Source organism: Centruroides sculpturatus, unplaced genomic scaffold, assembly GCF_000671375.1.
Source record: "Centruroides sculpturatus isolate CEXI.00-Female unplaced genomic scaffold, Cexi_2.0 scaffold1244, whole genome shotgun sequence".
Classification (NCBI taxonomy): Eukaryota; Metazoa; Arthropoda; class Arachnida; order Scorpiones; family Buthidae; genus Centruroides; species Centruroides sculpturatus.
Window position 1 is genome coordinate 129,541 of NW_019385519.1, and position 15,888 is coordinate 145,428.

At 37.7% G+C, this 15,888-nt stretch overlaps 2 protein-coding genes and 1 long non-coding RNA gene across 3 annotated transcripts in view; 1 reads left to right on the forward strand and 2 right to left on the reverse strand.

Annotated features, from left to right (window-relative positions):
- The window catches only part of LOC111639754, a 74,129-nt gene that overhangs the window by 16,592 nt on the left and 41,649 nt on the right, over positions 1 to 15,888 (reverse strand). The window lies entirely within an intron of this gene.
- LOC111639751 overlaps positions 1 to 15,888 on the forward strand; it is a 35,833-nt gene that overhangs the window by 8,766 nt on the left and 11,179 nt on the right. The window contains exons 2-3 of the mRNA XM_023385694.1: positions 2,356 to 2,520; positions 6,475 to 6,616. Coding sequence (XP_023241462.1) covers positions 2,356 to 2,520; positions 6,475 to 6,616 — 307 coding nt within the window. The remainder of the gene's footprint in view (positions 1 to 2,355; positions 2,521 to 6,474; positions 6,617 to 15,888) is intronic.
- On the reverse strand, positions 7,097 to 9,289 carry LOC111639749 (general transcription factor II-I repeat domain-containing protein 2B-like). Its single transcript, XM_023385691.1, has one exon. It carries the CDS (start codon positions 9,018 to 9,020, stop codon positions 7,212 to 7,214), a length of 1,809 nt encoding a protein of 602 aa, XP_023241459.1. The 5' UTR covers positions 9,021 to 9,289; the 3' UTR covers positions 7,097 to 7,211.

Sequence of the window (15,888 nt, forward strand, 5' to 3'; positions counted from 1 at the left end):
AGTATCGAAATGATCGTTCTCCATTTCAGCACATATATCTCAAAGCGCTCGGCTGACGCCCGCAAAACGCGCGATCGCATGTACGGTAACATGGCAGCACATATATCTCAAAGCGCCCGTAAAGCGCTCGCAAAACGCGCGTTTTAACAAAAATCTATAAGCGCTCGCAAAACGCGCGTTTAACGCGCGCTTGGCTTTTGAGTGTGTACGGCTACATAGAACTCTTGGTTCTTATAAGCGCTCGCAAAACGCGCGTTTAAAAGCGCTCGCAAAACGCGCGTTTAAAAGCGCTCGCAAAACGCGCGTTGAAAAACGCCTAGTGTGTACAGGGTCTAAATAAATTAGAAGTACAGTATATATCCAGGGTGGCCAAGCGCCTTGATAGTCAGAGCCATTTTCCAAAATTTGAAATTTTTCGTGAGCCGCAATTAAATACGTATTAAAAAAGTATGCGAAAATTCCAGATTAGAAATTATATCCGTAGCAAGAGTGATACAAATTGTTTCCTCCAGAGTACAATGTCAACTGTCCTTTGCAATGACAGTTTACAAATTCAAAATCGGTCTGAAGTCGGTCAATAACGGACGATTACACCACTGTTTATGTTCGTTCGCGCAGTTTTCGATGAGTCATATCATTCTTAACTTGGACGGAAATAAAATTCGTTACAACGTTGCACTTAGTCTTTCATATTTGTTGTTAGTAATTTAAAAGACATTTTGAAACACATACGGAACGATAATAATTTTTTAAAATATAATAACACAAAAATGGAAAGGAAACTCGGGTACATTTATCGAGAGCCACAAATAATCCTTCAAAGAGCCGCATGTGGCTCGCGAGCCGCAGGTTGGCCACCCCTGGTATATATAATGTAAAGTTATGTATGATTGATTCGACAGTTTTCATATATCCAAAGTCTGATTGGTTGTAGTTTCGAAGCTCTCATTGACTGTAGCTCACCGACTGCTCCGATCTGACTACAAATATTTAACTTTTTAAATCTGTCCGACTGGAATGACCAGTCGGTCGGCCGACTGCTGTTGCATGGCAACACGACTTAGAATCGGACAAGTCGGTCATAGTGTGAAACAGCCCTAACGTTTCCAATGATTCTATCCAGGACCGGTTCTGGGCTGTTAGCCGCCTGCGTGCTAGATATTTGGCCGCCCTCGCCCCATTATGTGAATCGCGAGTAGATTTATAACTTAATCCAACTGATAGGAATTTACTGGTATATTTTTATCACAGTTCTGTATTGTTGTTCAAAAAAAAATCCATAAAAATATTTGATATATTTTTTTTCTGCTCTTCCATTTTATATTACTTACAGATTTCAATGTTAAACTAGTGATATTACGATTTAGTATGTTCCATCTACAAGAGGATGCAGAAAAACATGTTAAAAAATTAACTGTTACTTTAGCAGCATCATTTACAACTAAATTTAATGAATGAGATGCACAAGGTACAATAAAAGCCCTAGAATTTATATTCCTTAAATTTATGATTTATGTATCCGTTTGTAATAAAAATTTGTCTTTTCACTTCTTTCCCAAGATTACAAATATTCAAGTACAAAGTAACCGGTTTCAACTTATTTCTACTTAAGTAGTAGTTATACTTCTTAAGTAGAAATAATTAAATACTTCTCAAGAAATTTAATTATTTCTTTAATTAGAGGTTAGATGGGTCTAAAAATATGTTTGATTTCCTGCAAAAACGTAAAAAACCGCATCTACACCTGTAAATCTTGCACGTTGCTTTCTCTTAACATTTCCATTGCTAACACTTCCATTCTTAAATGTACTATGCCAGAAACCTTTGCGGGAGTGTATTAAAGAACTTCCCAAAGTTTCATGGCAATCAGATAAATGGTGTAGTAATGCATGAAGGACAGACACACAGACATACATTTGTTTTTATATATAGATTGCACTTGTGATAAAAACTAGTTTGTCATTGACTATTATAACTATGTTCTCCTTTTTCTCTCTCCACTTTTTAGCCTTTAAGCATCTTGTTATGCTACATGTGCATAATTGAGAAAGGATCTTAAAAAAAATTAAATTTTAGAAAAGTTTAAAATAACAAATATATTTTCATATTACAGTAGTTACAATGCAAAGGAAATCCGACTTTATTAAGAATAATGATGAAATTGTTAAAACAAATAAAAATGACTATTACAGTATGTTGAATAAAAATAAAAATTTAGAATAAGTTATAAAAATTTTTTCTATGTTTCTGAAAATAAATATTTAATTTCACATTTTTGTCAAATTGTTCATAACAAATCTGCTTTTGTTTAAATGTAATTTTTACTATATTTATTTATAAATTTCTTTTGAACAGGTTTATTTCCTAGAAGATTTTTTAATACCATCTTTAGATAAAGAAAGTTTCAAAAATAAATTAAAATGGAAAAATAGATCAACTGGAATATTTCAAATATATTGGCCAGACAATCGAAAGCATAACAATGATGACAGTGCAGATTGCTGTTTAGAAGTTTATCTGGTAAGGAATATCATAAGGAATGAATTGATCAATTATTTATTTAGTTTGTATTTAAATTATGAAAATAGTGAAGTATAGAATATTTTCAATATGGAAAAATGTCTATAAGGATTACTGAATAAATTGTACTTTAAGTATAAATGGATATAATTTAATAAAGTTACATTTATCATACTAACTCACTGACATGAAATGTCTAAATAGAAGCAAATTTCTGAAGAAGAGGGAAAAGCAATTGATATTAGACAGGTTCTTTAACCCCAAACAAATGGAAAAAATATGACTAATAAAAATGCAAGACTGTGTATATATGTACTTTTATTATTACATATAAACATAGTAAGAAAGTATATATTATTTATTTTTTGGGGTCTCCAGAATAAGTCAGTCAAATTCCCATAAAAACCTATGGTAAATTGATAATCAGTTAATGAACAATTCAGATAGCGAACAAAGTCTTGGAATGGATTATGTTCGTTAACCGATCACCCACTGTACAGGCTTTTTAGGAGAGTCTGTACACCCCATATAACTTTTTGTAACTGTACACCCCATTTGTTGTATCATTACAAAAATAGTTGGCATCTGTAAGAAAGTGACTATGCACAGTCCATTGAATGTGATTTTAGTGTTCCTAGTGGCATAATACAAAACTGAAGAAAACTAACTCAAACTAGAGATAGACAAAAAAGTTCAGTTACAAAATGAAAGAGTGTTGTTTAATTAATACGAAACAATACTTGTCTCAGCAGAAACACTTATAGGAAAGAGCAGAAAGAAAAGACTAAGAAAGTAGTAAACATTTATGCACAAAACAACAGAAACATAATGCAATGTTCATACAGATAGTGCAACTAATTTGCTAAGTAGTCTACTGTACACAATATTCAAAGTATGCACCATTAGTGATGTTGCACTTCTGGATTTCAGGATAGAACTGAATATCAAACATCATGCAGCATTGTAGGGGTGATAGTGGTCAGGAAGTGATTGAGTATTCTCTCAATTTTTATTTTCTTGGCTGTTATATATAACAGAGGGAAAGTATGGTGATTGGTCAAAAAATGATCCCCTCCAAGATGTTTACATTTTTGGATTCAGGATACTGACACATCAAAAAATGTAAACAAGTTTGGGAGTTTTTTCTGTATGAATGTTAGTGTGTGGGGTCACAATTTTGTTCACTTTCTTTGAAGCTTAATAACTTCTGTGCTTTTTTTTGAAAATTTCTGAAATTTTGCAGGGAGGTTTTATTTTAGGAGGATTGATGCTGTTAAATTTTGGTGATTAAAGAGTGAGGGGATGGGGATATAATGGAGGTTGTATATATCTCTAATAGGGTTGGACTTTATGATGACTTGACTTGTTATTAGCATTTACAATTTTTTACAAAGCCCACCTATCCTCAAAATTAAACTTTCTGCTATTTTATAATACAGTAGTTAAAAATATTAAAAGTTTTTTACTAAAATATGATAACAGATGGCACCACCAAATGTTACTAGGAAAATTGAGTAACTCATTGTATTTTTATGGAAAGGAAATCAGATTTGACTACCACTAGACATAGTTGGGTATCTGGTTCATGAATTTTGGCAAATGCATCAAACCATAGGGTAGAGCATTTGTAACTTTAATGCTAGTGGGGTATTAATAAAATGGATGACTCTTTTGTGTAGCTTCTCCAAGAATCCCATAAGTATCATTGTTTCATGCCATTGATATTTTTATATATGCCCTCCATGTATGTGTTTCATTTTATTATTGGTGGATAACCATTTCTTGGAAGCTTACATAGCAGCTGAAATAGATTTATTTTCAGGATGAAAGGTGTTGTTCTGAAGATACTTTTTACCAAAAAATTTCCTTGTGAGTCTCGTCCATTCCTTGTATCAGATTTTTGATGTCAGGGAAAAAATATTCTGATTTAAAATGTGAAGGATGTGCTCCACATCCTTCACATTCTAATCTGGAACATTTAAGCTCTTAATTAAGATGAAGTTCTAAACTGTAAGCTCTTACAGTGAATTCATTTTAATCTAGCAGTGATGGATTGGCAAGTTTTACAATGTTCACATTGATCATTCAGGTCTTCATTTTATAACTCATTTTCTAAACTTATGAGAGTATTTAACAGAGATTACATGTGATATCTGACTTAGCATATGGCTTTTTTAAGGCACATACTTCTTACTCTAGGTAGTAAGAAAGTAAGGGTGTGACTATGCAGACATGAGCAAGCGAGAATATGTGACATGAAGAGGTGATGATTTTTCATGCTCTCTGTTTTCACTCTTGTTTATTATGACCAAATAGATGGGAGCGAGAAACAAAGAGCGTGAAAAGTCATCACCTCTTCTTGCCACATATTCTCGCTTGCTCATGTCTGCATAGTCACACCCTAAGGTTCTGTAGAGAGCTGTATATGGATGTTGGAAAAAGGCCTCTTGATGTACTGGTACATTGCATTAGAAATCCAATTTCACAAATATTTGACATAAATGGATGACAATTATGCTTTCTCTAATAAAACAAATATTCAACTTTACTTAAAGTGATGCTCAAATTTTCATATATGTTTGACTGCTTTTCAACCTGATAATGATGATTTAAAATTGTTGATAACATTTGTTTTTGTTTTTATTTAGTAAATTATCTTATTTTACTGGATATTACTGGTGTTGTATCTTTACCGGAACTATGTAATCAGTATATATATAAAAATTTTAGTTTTTATAAAGAATTATAAATTTCAGCATAGATGTAATGAACATTAAAAGCAATATGAACCCTAGTAAAAATATCATTTTATGATTTTCAAATGATATCAAGTGATTTTTGGGCAATTTCAAATGAGCAAATGACTTGGTTTTACACTTGTAATCATTTAATCAGTGCCATGAAGTGATCTCAAGTGATATTATTTGACATAATATGTTATATCGGTATCATTTCTACAATGGTTTCTAATTGATTTCAAATGATACCAAGTGCATTGTTAAATAGCTTTATAGGCAGTAGTGGCTTGTGGCTATCTAACATGGGAGTGCTGAGTAATCACTACATTACTACTTTACATAACAAACTGCATATTAATTAATTTTTGTCATTACCTATATTTGAAGGTAAAAATGAAATATATTTATTAGATAAATTTACATTGTTGCCTATTGTAAGAATCATCCCCCACAATATCCAGAAATAAAAATGATGAGAACTTGAGATAACCTCATTTATATGAAATTATTTATGGGATTTACGCTTTTATGGTACACAAATTGATGTTATGTTGGACTGTAACTACATTATACAAAGATCTATTCCCCAAATAGTTATTGATGGTATAGCAAAACAATTCAAATCAACATAAAGTAAATTGGCAATTACCTGTACATTCTGTTCCATTATATACAGTATATTTTATATTTCAAATCATAGAGGGAACAATAAAAGAGGCAGGCACACACAGAATGGATGGATGATGTGAAGGAATGGTATGGGAATAATATTCAGGAACTAGTTCACTGTGCTCTTGACAGAAAGAGGTGGAAAAGGATAGTGCAAATAACAACAGACTCTTATATAATAAACTAACTGTTTGTTAGAAGATCGTTAAGAAACAGTCAAAAATGTTTTTATTTTATTAATTTTTATTTGCTGGATTATTAAAGGTGTGTTTTATTTGTAACATCAGACTCCAGTCTCATGTTACAAATAAAACACACCTTTAATAATAATAGGCATTGTTCCCATGAATAATGATGATATTTCAAATATATTTTTCTACAAAACTTTGTTGTATTGATTATGTTAATTTATTAAAATACCTGTAATGTTATCAAAAAAATTTGTGATATGACAACTGCAGATTATGTTATGTTATTTCAGTTGTATATACAGTATTAATTTTCGTTTAAATATGTTAGATACTAATTAATTTAAGTTTTATTTTAGGCTTGGCTAAGGATGAAAAGATCTGGAAATCAAATAAAATGCAAAGATATTTTTAGAAGTGCTTTATATTCCAAAGAAAAAGATGGAGAATTAAAAAGATGTGGTGATCAAGGAAATTATCGTATATATCAATTTACAGAAGGTAAGGTTAAAAGAGCTTTCAAAATGTATAATTATGTAAAATGCAAATTACAATAAGTATAAATATGAACTCTTAAGAAAATAATAAAGTCAGTATTAAAGAGTATTTTATTATAAAAATGATTGTGTAAATGTTAGCACAATTTGATACAAACAAAATTATAACCCTACATACAGATACCAGTCAACATGCTCTAGGAGTAGCAACAGTGCTGGCCCGAGGCAAGTTTTAGGATGGAGCGAGATCCTATTATGGCGCCCCCTTGGTCAGTAGCGTAGCGAACATAACTGGCGCTCGGGGCACGACACTTTATTGGCGCCCCCTCCAGAAACACATATAGCAGAGGTGGGGAACCTTTTTACCATTAGAGGCCACATTTAAATTAGGCAGCAATAAGAGAGGCCGCATAAGCTGATTGACCTAAGAAAGTGACTTTTGTGAAATTATTATAGTTTTTCTATAGATTTAACAATTTATTGCATTATATAGAAAAAATAAAATATAATACTACAAAATTTTAAATATAATATACATATAAAATAATATAAAAATATTATAAAAAAATACAATAAAAAATATTTTTTTATTCACTAAGTTAGTGACTTATTTGGCTTTGTTTTTTGTTTGACAGTAATTGTATATTTGGATCAAGCTTCGTAACACACAGCTTTAATTGATCCTCTAAATGTGCATCTGTAATTTGCGTTCTTAAATTTGTTTTTATTTTTGACATGAGAGAAAATGTTGTCTCGCAACAGTAGGTACTTCCGAAGCAGGAAAGTAAACGGCGAGCATGTTCTCGAAGGCATGGATATTCAACAGCATTTTTCCAGATTTCTATGGGATCCTTTTTAGCGTTAAAAAGGGATTTGATGATACTATCTTCCCCTAAATCAATTAACTCCATTTGTAGTTCTGCAGGAGCCTCGGATATATCTATTAAATGTGGTTCAAATGCCAGTTTCATAGCAGGAGTGTGCTCGTCAAAATCAGAAAATCTATTAGTATACTCTTCTATTAAACAATCCAAGACACCTACATATTCATCGAATATTTTATTTTCACAGTTCTGCTCATTTAACATTTTAGCTAGCTCCGGGAAGTGTTGTGCAGATATTTCCGATCGACAAAGCAATGTTTTGAAAAATGATAATTTTTTTCTAAACGCTTGGATCTTTTGCCACATTTCATAAATATACCTCGTTTCACCTTGCAGGCAAATATTTAAATTGTTTTGTTTTGTCATCATATCAGACAAAAATGCAAGGTTTCTGAGAAATACTTCATCTGATAGATCACATTGTTTTCCTTGTTCTTGATAAAAGTTTAAAATTTGTCGTCGTAAAGACAAAACTTTTATCAAAACCTGACCTGTTGATAGCCAGCGAACCTTGCAGTAGTATGGTAGGTCAACACTATACGTTTCCTCATCTAAAGAGAGCATCTGCCGAAATTCACGATGACGCATTGCATTTACGCGAATATAGTTGACAATGGCAATGGTTCTATCCAGAGTGTCTTGCAAAATGGTAGATTTTGCGCAAAGATTTTGCTGATGCAAAATGCAGTGAAATGATATCAATTTTTTCAAGTTTAAGTTTTCCTTTTTTAACAAAGCAACGAATCCTTCTTTTTTGCCTCTCATGGAAGGTGCGCCATCGGTGCAGACACTGACTAAATTACTGACATTCAATTGTAATTTATTACATACTTCTTTGAAGTTTTCGAAAATATCGGCTCCTCGAGTTCTTCCAGTTAGTGTACCCAACGCAAGTAGTTCTTCGTAACATTGAAAATCTTTAGTTATAGCACGAATAAAATATAAAACTTGTGCCGAATCTGTTTTATCAGTGCTTTCATCTAAAGCAATTGAAAAATAAACATCTTCATTTTGTATAATTGTATGAAGTTGCTCTGTTACATTTTGCGCTAATTCGTGCTGTCGATCTGTTACAGTTCTTCTTGAAAGAGGTAATTGTTTGTATTTGTCGACATTTCTTGGATCTAACATACTCACTGCTTCAACAATACATTCTTTAATTATTTCAATGTCACTAAATGGTTTGCCCCTTTTTCCAAGTATATGTGCTATTTTATACGTAACAGCAACTGCAGCGGAATTTTGATTTACAAAGGCACTAAAAGATGCCTGCTGATGATGCTTCTCATTTTTCAACTTTTGAAGTGCAGCTTTTCGTGATTCACCTTCTAAAGCGAAATATTTATGTTCTTTATGAGTCAAATAGTGTTTATTTGCATTCGCTTTTTTTAAAGTATTTAAAACTGTATTGCACAACAAACACATCATTTTATCTTTCTCAGCAGTAAAGAAAAAATCTAACTCCCATTCTACATTAAATGTTCTGTTTTCATCACCTAATTTTCTTCTCTTACTATTTGACATGATGGATAAAAAAACGAATATCAAATAATATCTTTAACAAAGTGTATACTTTCTAGAAATACAATAAAACCGTGTAACTGTTATAAGCACTCACTGTTAACTACAGTTTGCTGAAGATCGCAACAGGGAAGCGTTGAGAGATGCGAGTCAGAGAAGCCAAAGCAAGGTGTGACACTCAAATGGGAGATCTGAAACCGAGTTTTGTTTACTTCTTAGACAAGGTAGTTGGCGCTGCTAGCGCTTTTTAAACAGTTTTTTAAAAAATTAACATTTTTTAAACAGTTTTTTTTCGTTCAGTTACTAAACGAAAAAAAACTGTTTAAAAAATTAACATTGAGTGTCCAAGTCTGAAACGGATGGTCTGTGGGCCAGAGCCTCGCTCATGCGTGTTAGAGTCCGTTTCAGACTAGTATTCTGACGTCATGTTACAATATGACTGTCTTTGGCGGGATTTTTCGCGCAACAGTCATGGTGTTGATGTACAATACTTGTTTGAAATTAACTCTACCATTTTGTACTAGGTGGCAAAGGGCAGCACAAGAACCTCGCGGAGGCCGCAGGTTCCCCACCTAGGACATATAGTTTGTCTTGGAGATCATTTGGGCGCCCCTCTGCGAGTGGCACCCGGTGCTTGATACACCCCCTTGCACCCCCTCGCTACGCCACTGCCCTTGGTTGCCCCAAATTTATACCCTTTAATTTTCTTTACCACTGAGGCGCCCCCTAGGACTTAGCGCCTGGAGCGGCTGCTCCTTTCGCCCTATGGTAGGGCCGGCTCTGAGTAGCAATTTCACAGAAAGGAAAACCCTTAGCTTTTTCATCTTCTTCTTTGAACAATACACAACAAAACTATTCCAAAATTGAAAAGGAACTACTCGCCTTATATTATGGATGTAAAAAATTCAATCATATGCTACTTGGAAGATCATTTGTAGCATATTCCGACCACCAATCTTTAATCATGCTAATTAAAAAACCATTGAGTGCATTGTCTCCTAGACTGCAAAGATTACTGCTAAAGTTATTGGCTTATGACTATAAGCTGTACTACAAGCTGGGAAAAGATAATCTCATTGCAGATGTTCTTTCAAGCGATATAAGGCATTCTGCACCCAATTTTCAACATGTTTTTTTTTTTTTTTGAAATCTAATATGTTTTATCTTATTTTTTATATCATTTCATTTCACTGTACTTATTTACTTTTTTCACTTGTTTACAAATGTGTTTATTTCTGTTATTATTTATATTGTAGAGTTTCCCTGTTGAGCAGAGTCTGCAGGGTTGACAAAAAGAAAACACACGGACAAGTCAGCTCACAACAATTAGGTTTTTTTAATTAAAGTTCGTTAAGTCCAATCGGGATAATTACACAAACTGCGAATTAATAACACAATAACACATCCGAATCAACGATACACACGTTTACCTCGTTCCTCCTTTATCTTCCTTAACAATGGGGCTCACGACACGTGGCGAAGCGGGACAACAAGAACGGCGCGTAACAAAGACAAATAACTGAACGTTACTCACGACAAAAGAAAATCTTGGCCGCGAACAAAACATTTGAAGAACCACTACGTGCCGACGAGTCTTTCTTCGATCTTCTCTTATTTGGGCGAGTTAGAGTCTATAGCCACACAGTTCCTATTCCGATGCCAATCCTTTTCTTCTTCTTTCTTCAGCACTTCCATCGAGCCGGGAATCCGGAAACAAAAAGCCCCTACTCCACGTGGGTCACACCTTATATATCTTACAAACTGGATATACCACACGTGACCCTCAACCAGCCAATCTGGCTGCCAATACACAGTTAGCCGGGGAAGGGTGGCACTGCGAAACAAAATGAAAGGGGTGAGGGAAAAACCGAAACGAAAACAACAAAGAAAACGAAGAAATAGTCGCGAAGTGCTACATATCTCCCCTCGAAAGATGTCAACTTCCGTTGTGTAAGCGACGGAAGTCAATTTGCCGGTGACGTAAGTTATAACGCCCCCTGTGCACTCCCTCGCCCTCGCCATCCTTGCTTGGAGGCGTGTTATCGACGCCGGGTGTCTTCCCTTTATCACCTTCATGTGGTCTAGCCCACCTAATTCCTTGGGCTTCTTCCTCCTCCTCCTCCTCCCCCTCCATCTCAGGCTCCCTATGAGCTCTTCTGCGTCTGTTCGGCCTGCCTTTACTGCTCCTCCTGGAATCAGGGTGTCCATAGTAAATCTTTAATCGATCCACATGGACAGTTTCTTTATCTTTAAAATTACACCCTTCTATGCAGTATGTTGTGGGGTTTATGATTTTTATCACACGGAACGGCCCTTTGTATTTCTCAGCGAATTTGCTTTTCTTCACGCCGCTCTTTTTTAGCCACACTCTTTGCCCCACCAAAAACTGCTCTAGCTTACGGCCTTTATTACTGTACTCCCTCCTTCCCATGTTAAAATTTTCCGCGCGCATTCTTGCACCTTCCCTCAACGTGCGGAGTTTCGTAATCAGGAATGCTCTGCGCTCATCTGTCGTTTCCTCCCTTGCGGGGTACTCAAAGTTAGGTATGCGAGGATCTACACCGTATAGGAGGAAGGCAGGTGACTCATTAGTGGCCAAGTGGTTTGAGTTATTGTACGCAAAGCAGGCCGAGTATACCATCTCGTCCCATTCAACCTCACTCCTCTTTGCAGACTTCGCTATCATCTCCACTATTCACTTGTTGACTCTCTCGCACAACCCGTTGGCACACAGCCTGTACGCCGTTGTGATATTTCTTTTAATCCCCAACCACCTACAACAATCAGCAAACAGAGAGGATAAGAAGTTTGTCCCCCTATCAGAGATTATCACCTCAGGTACGCCATAGCGTCAAAATATCCTATTAAAGATGGCGTTACTAACTGACCACGCTGTTTGGTCTTTTAGTGGGCAGGCCTCGACGAATCTTGTAAATACATCGATCATGACCAGCAGGAACCTATTCCCTTTGCTTGTTGTGTTCATAGGCCCTACTATGTCGACCGCAATTTTTTGAAAGGGTGCATGGGCGACTTCGTTCCTTTGGAACGGGGCCTTCCCCTTATGGACATTGTGTTTCTGGCACCTCTCGCAAGTTTTAATAATCTCTTTGACTCTCCTCTTGAAGTCCCGTATGTAATAGCACCTCTCAATGTTTTTCATGGTCTTCCTAACGCTCCAGTGCCCTGACATGTCGTCGGTGTGAATAGCTTTAATTAGATCCGCGGCAACGCTCTCCCCCACGCACACTTGGTCCTTCCGCTGATCGCGGGTGTTATCGTAACCTAATCTATACAAGCAGTCATCCACAACTATATATCTTGATGACTCACTGCTTACGCCCTGATCCTCTTGGGCTCTAAGCAAATCCCGTTTTATGGGCCCGAAGAATTCATCTCTATCTTGTGATAATTTTATGTCGTGCTTATCGGGGGCTATGTGGGTTGAGAGACCCGTGTTCAAGCGGTATATCTCATTGACATTCTTTGACAGAAAATTGGCTACTTTGTTATCCACGCCACTCATGTGCTGCACTTCAATGTCGTAATCTGTCAGTTCCATTGCCCACCTAATTAACCGTTTGCTCCCGTTCTGAATGTTACTAAGGAAGATGAGGGGCTTGTGATCTGATAAGATCATGGTCCTCTGTCCCAGAATCAAAAATCTAAAATGCCTAAGGGCTAATATTATCGCCAAACACTCCTTCTCGATTGTCGAATAGTTAACCTCAGCCCCCCGGAACCTTCTGCTAAAATAACCGATTGGCACGAACCCACCTTCCCTTCGTTGTTCCAGCACAGCCGCCGCTGATCGATCCGATGCGTCAGTGTGCAAGAAGAAGGACTCTTCGAAATTAGGATGTGCTAATACCGGAGGCTTAGATATCGCCTCCTTCAATTTCTCGAACGCACCTTGACACTCTGGGCTCCAAACAAACCTCTTCCCCTTCTTTGTCAGCTCGGTCAGAGGTTCGGCAATTTCGGCGAACGATGGTATGAAGGTACGAAAAAACCCCACCAATCCGAGGAAGCTACGCACACCTTTTACACTCCTAGGCAGCTTCACCCTACTGATCGACTCGATATTACCCGGGTCAGGTTGAACACCCTTTACGCTAATTATGTGGCCGAGGTATCGCACCTCCTCAGCCAGTATTTGGCATTTCCTCGGATTTAGCTTAAGCCCCTCTTTATGCAGCGTGTTAATTACGCGATCTAACAATTCCAAGTGATCTTCTAGGGTAGCCGAAAACAGGACAATGTCATCTTGGAAAACAAAACAACTGTTTCCCACGAACCTAGCAAGAATCTTAGTCATTACGTACTGAAAGTACCTGCCACTGTTTTTTCCCCCTTGTGGCATCCGACAGAGCTGGTACTTCCCCCAAGGAGTTGAAAAAGCAAAAACATGCCTCACCTTGGGGTCTAGCGGGATCTGGAAGTAACCGGCTTTTAGATCGAGGACTGAAAAATACTTATTCCCGTTTAGCTGGGACAAGATGTCATCAATACGGGCCATAGGGAACACTTGTGTTTTTGTTACTTCGTTCACCTTTCTCAGGTCTAGGGTAACCCGGATCTCCCCGGAACTCTTAGGGACCACGTGCATTGGGTAGTTCCACTCCGACGAACTCTCTTCACATATTCCCTCTTTTAGAAACTCGTCAATCTGTTTCTTGAGGCCAGGTAGATAGTTATACGGTATGCGATACTGCCTTACGTTAATAGGACGTTCAGAGATGATGTCAATGGAATGCACGTAACGATTTGTTCCAGAAAGCTCGACCACCTCATCGGCCACGGCCGCCGGGTACTTCCTCAGTATTTCGACCACTTTAGTTTTTACCCCATCATTTAGGTGGTCTAACCCCATCGCTCAGCTTCGTGGCCTACTTCCCGGTTAACGTTCATCGAGAATTCAGCCTCTCCCCTCAGTTTCACATTTTTATTGCTTGAGATAATACCCGATAGTATCCCGGGATGTTGTCTAATGACATCAATACCCAAAATTAAGTCGTATTCCGTCCCGGCAGGAAAGCTTATGCTAGGCACGACCACACTCGTCCCACCCTCGCTGCCAATTTTGAAATCTATCACGACTGCCTCCTTGCTCTTAAGTAAGGTACCGGACATTCCCTTGATGAGGGAATCATTCTGAATGACCCATTCTATGTTCGATCTCTTGATAGTATCAACTAAGTCATCTCTTATAACAGTCCTTTCTGCTCCCGTGTCTACCAGGCACACAACCTTATCGCCCAACATTGCCCCCTCTATGACAGGCAATCCACATTCAGATATTTCTACGCTTGAGGTCAGCTCCAACTTTACGTGCTGGTCCTTTGTCTGATCGTCCAAATGACCCACCATTAGTTTTAAACTCTTATCCTTTTTACAATATCTCGCTAGGTGCCCCCTTTCTCCGCACGAGTAACACCTTCTATCACCTCTCTCCCTTCTACCGAAGTCCCCATTTCCCTTAATACATTCGACCAAAGAAGCGACCGACTCACCTAACACCCGAACTTGCCTCTCGAGATCTGCTATTCGACTATCAACCCTATCCACTCTCTCAGTAAGCACCCCTTTTTGTTCCGAGTTAGTACACACTTCGCTTGTGATCCCTCTCTTCCCACAAGCTGCTTCAGTCGCCTCCTCCTCTTCTGCCTTCTGAATGGCCTGGTCCAATGTTTCTGGCCGGCTCTGTATCACTTGCCTACGAATGTCGAAATCCAGCCCCTTCATGAAACACTCCTTCACGACATTATCACGGATGGTAGCGAGGTTCCCATTGCGAGCTACAGCCCGAGAGAACAACGATTTGACGCAGACACCGTATTCGTAAACCTTTTCCCCTTTGCGTTATTTTCAACAATTGGTGGAAGAGGTCCTGCACCTTGTCCCTCCGGCTGAAACACTTTAAAAGGCCTTCCTTAATTTCCTCATACTGAGTGACCCCTTGATCCCTTAAGTCGAAGACTGATAATGGTCCCCCCTTAAGCCTAGCCTTGACTACCGTCACTTTGACTTTTTCCTCCCAACTAGCCAACAATGCCACGTCTTCCACTGTCTCGAAGAATCTGTACACATCCAAAGCATCGCCGGGCATGTTAGAATAGCATGGGATCATTCCCATAAACCCGGTCACAATTGGGACATTACATACTCCCTCTGCTGATCCACTAACCTCGTTAGTTTCCATCATAAATTGGGGAACGTTCACGACAATATTTTGCACCAATCGACTGAATTATTCGTACTCACGGCACGAACCGAGGACGGAGGAACGGGTAAGCAAGCTTGGCTGACTTTTACACAAACCAATCCTGTCGCGGATGCCAATGTAGAGTTTCCCTGTTGAGCAGAGTCTGCAGGGTTGACAAAAAGAAAACACACGGACAAGTCAGCTCACAACAATTAGGTCTTTTTAATTAAAGTTCGTTAAGTCCAATCGGGATAATTACACAAACCGCGAATTAATAACACAATAACACATCCGAATCAACGATACACACGTTTACCTCGTTCCTCCTTTATCTTCCTTAACAATGGGGCTCACGACACGTGGCGAAGCGGGACAACAAGAACGGCGCGTAACAAAGACAAATAACTGAACGTTACTCACGACAAAAGAAAATCTTGGCCGCGAACAAAACATTTGAAGAACCACTACGTGCCGACGAGTCTTTCTTCGATCTTCTCTTATTTGGGCGAGTTAGAGTCTATAGCCACACAGTTCCTATTCCGATGCCAATCCTTTTCTTCTTCTTTCTTCAGCACTTCCATCGAGCCGGGAATCCGGAAACAAAAAGCCCCTACTCCACGTGGGTCACACCTTATATATCTTACAAACTGGATATACCACACGTGA

Excerpts from the sequence above, each read along its gene's own strand:
- LOC111639749 (XM_023385691.1), bottom strand. The coding sequence starts at position 9,020 with ATGTCAAATAGTAAGAGAAGAAAATTAGGTGATGAAAACAGAACATTT.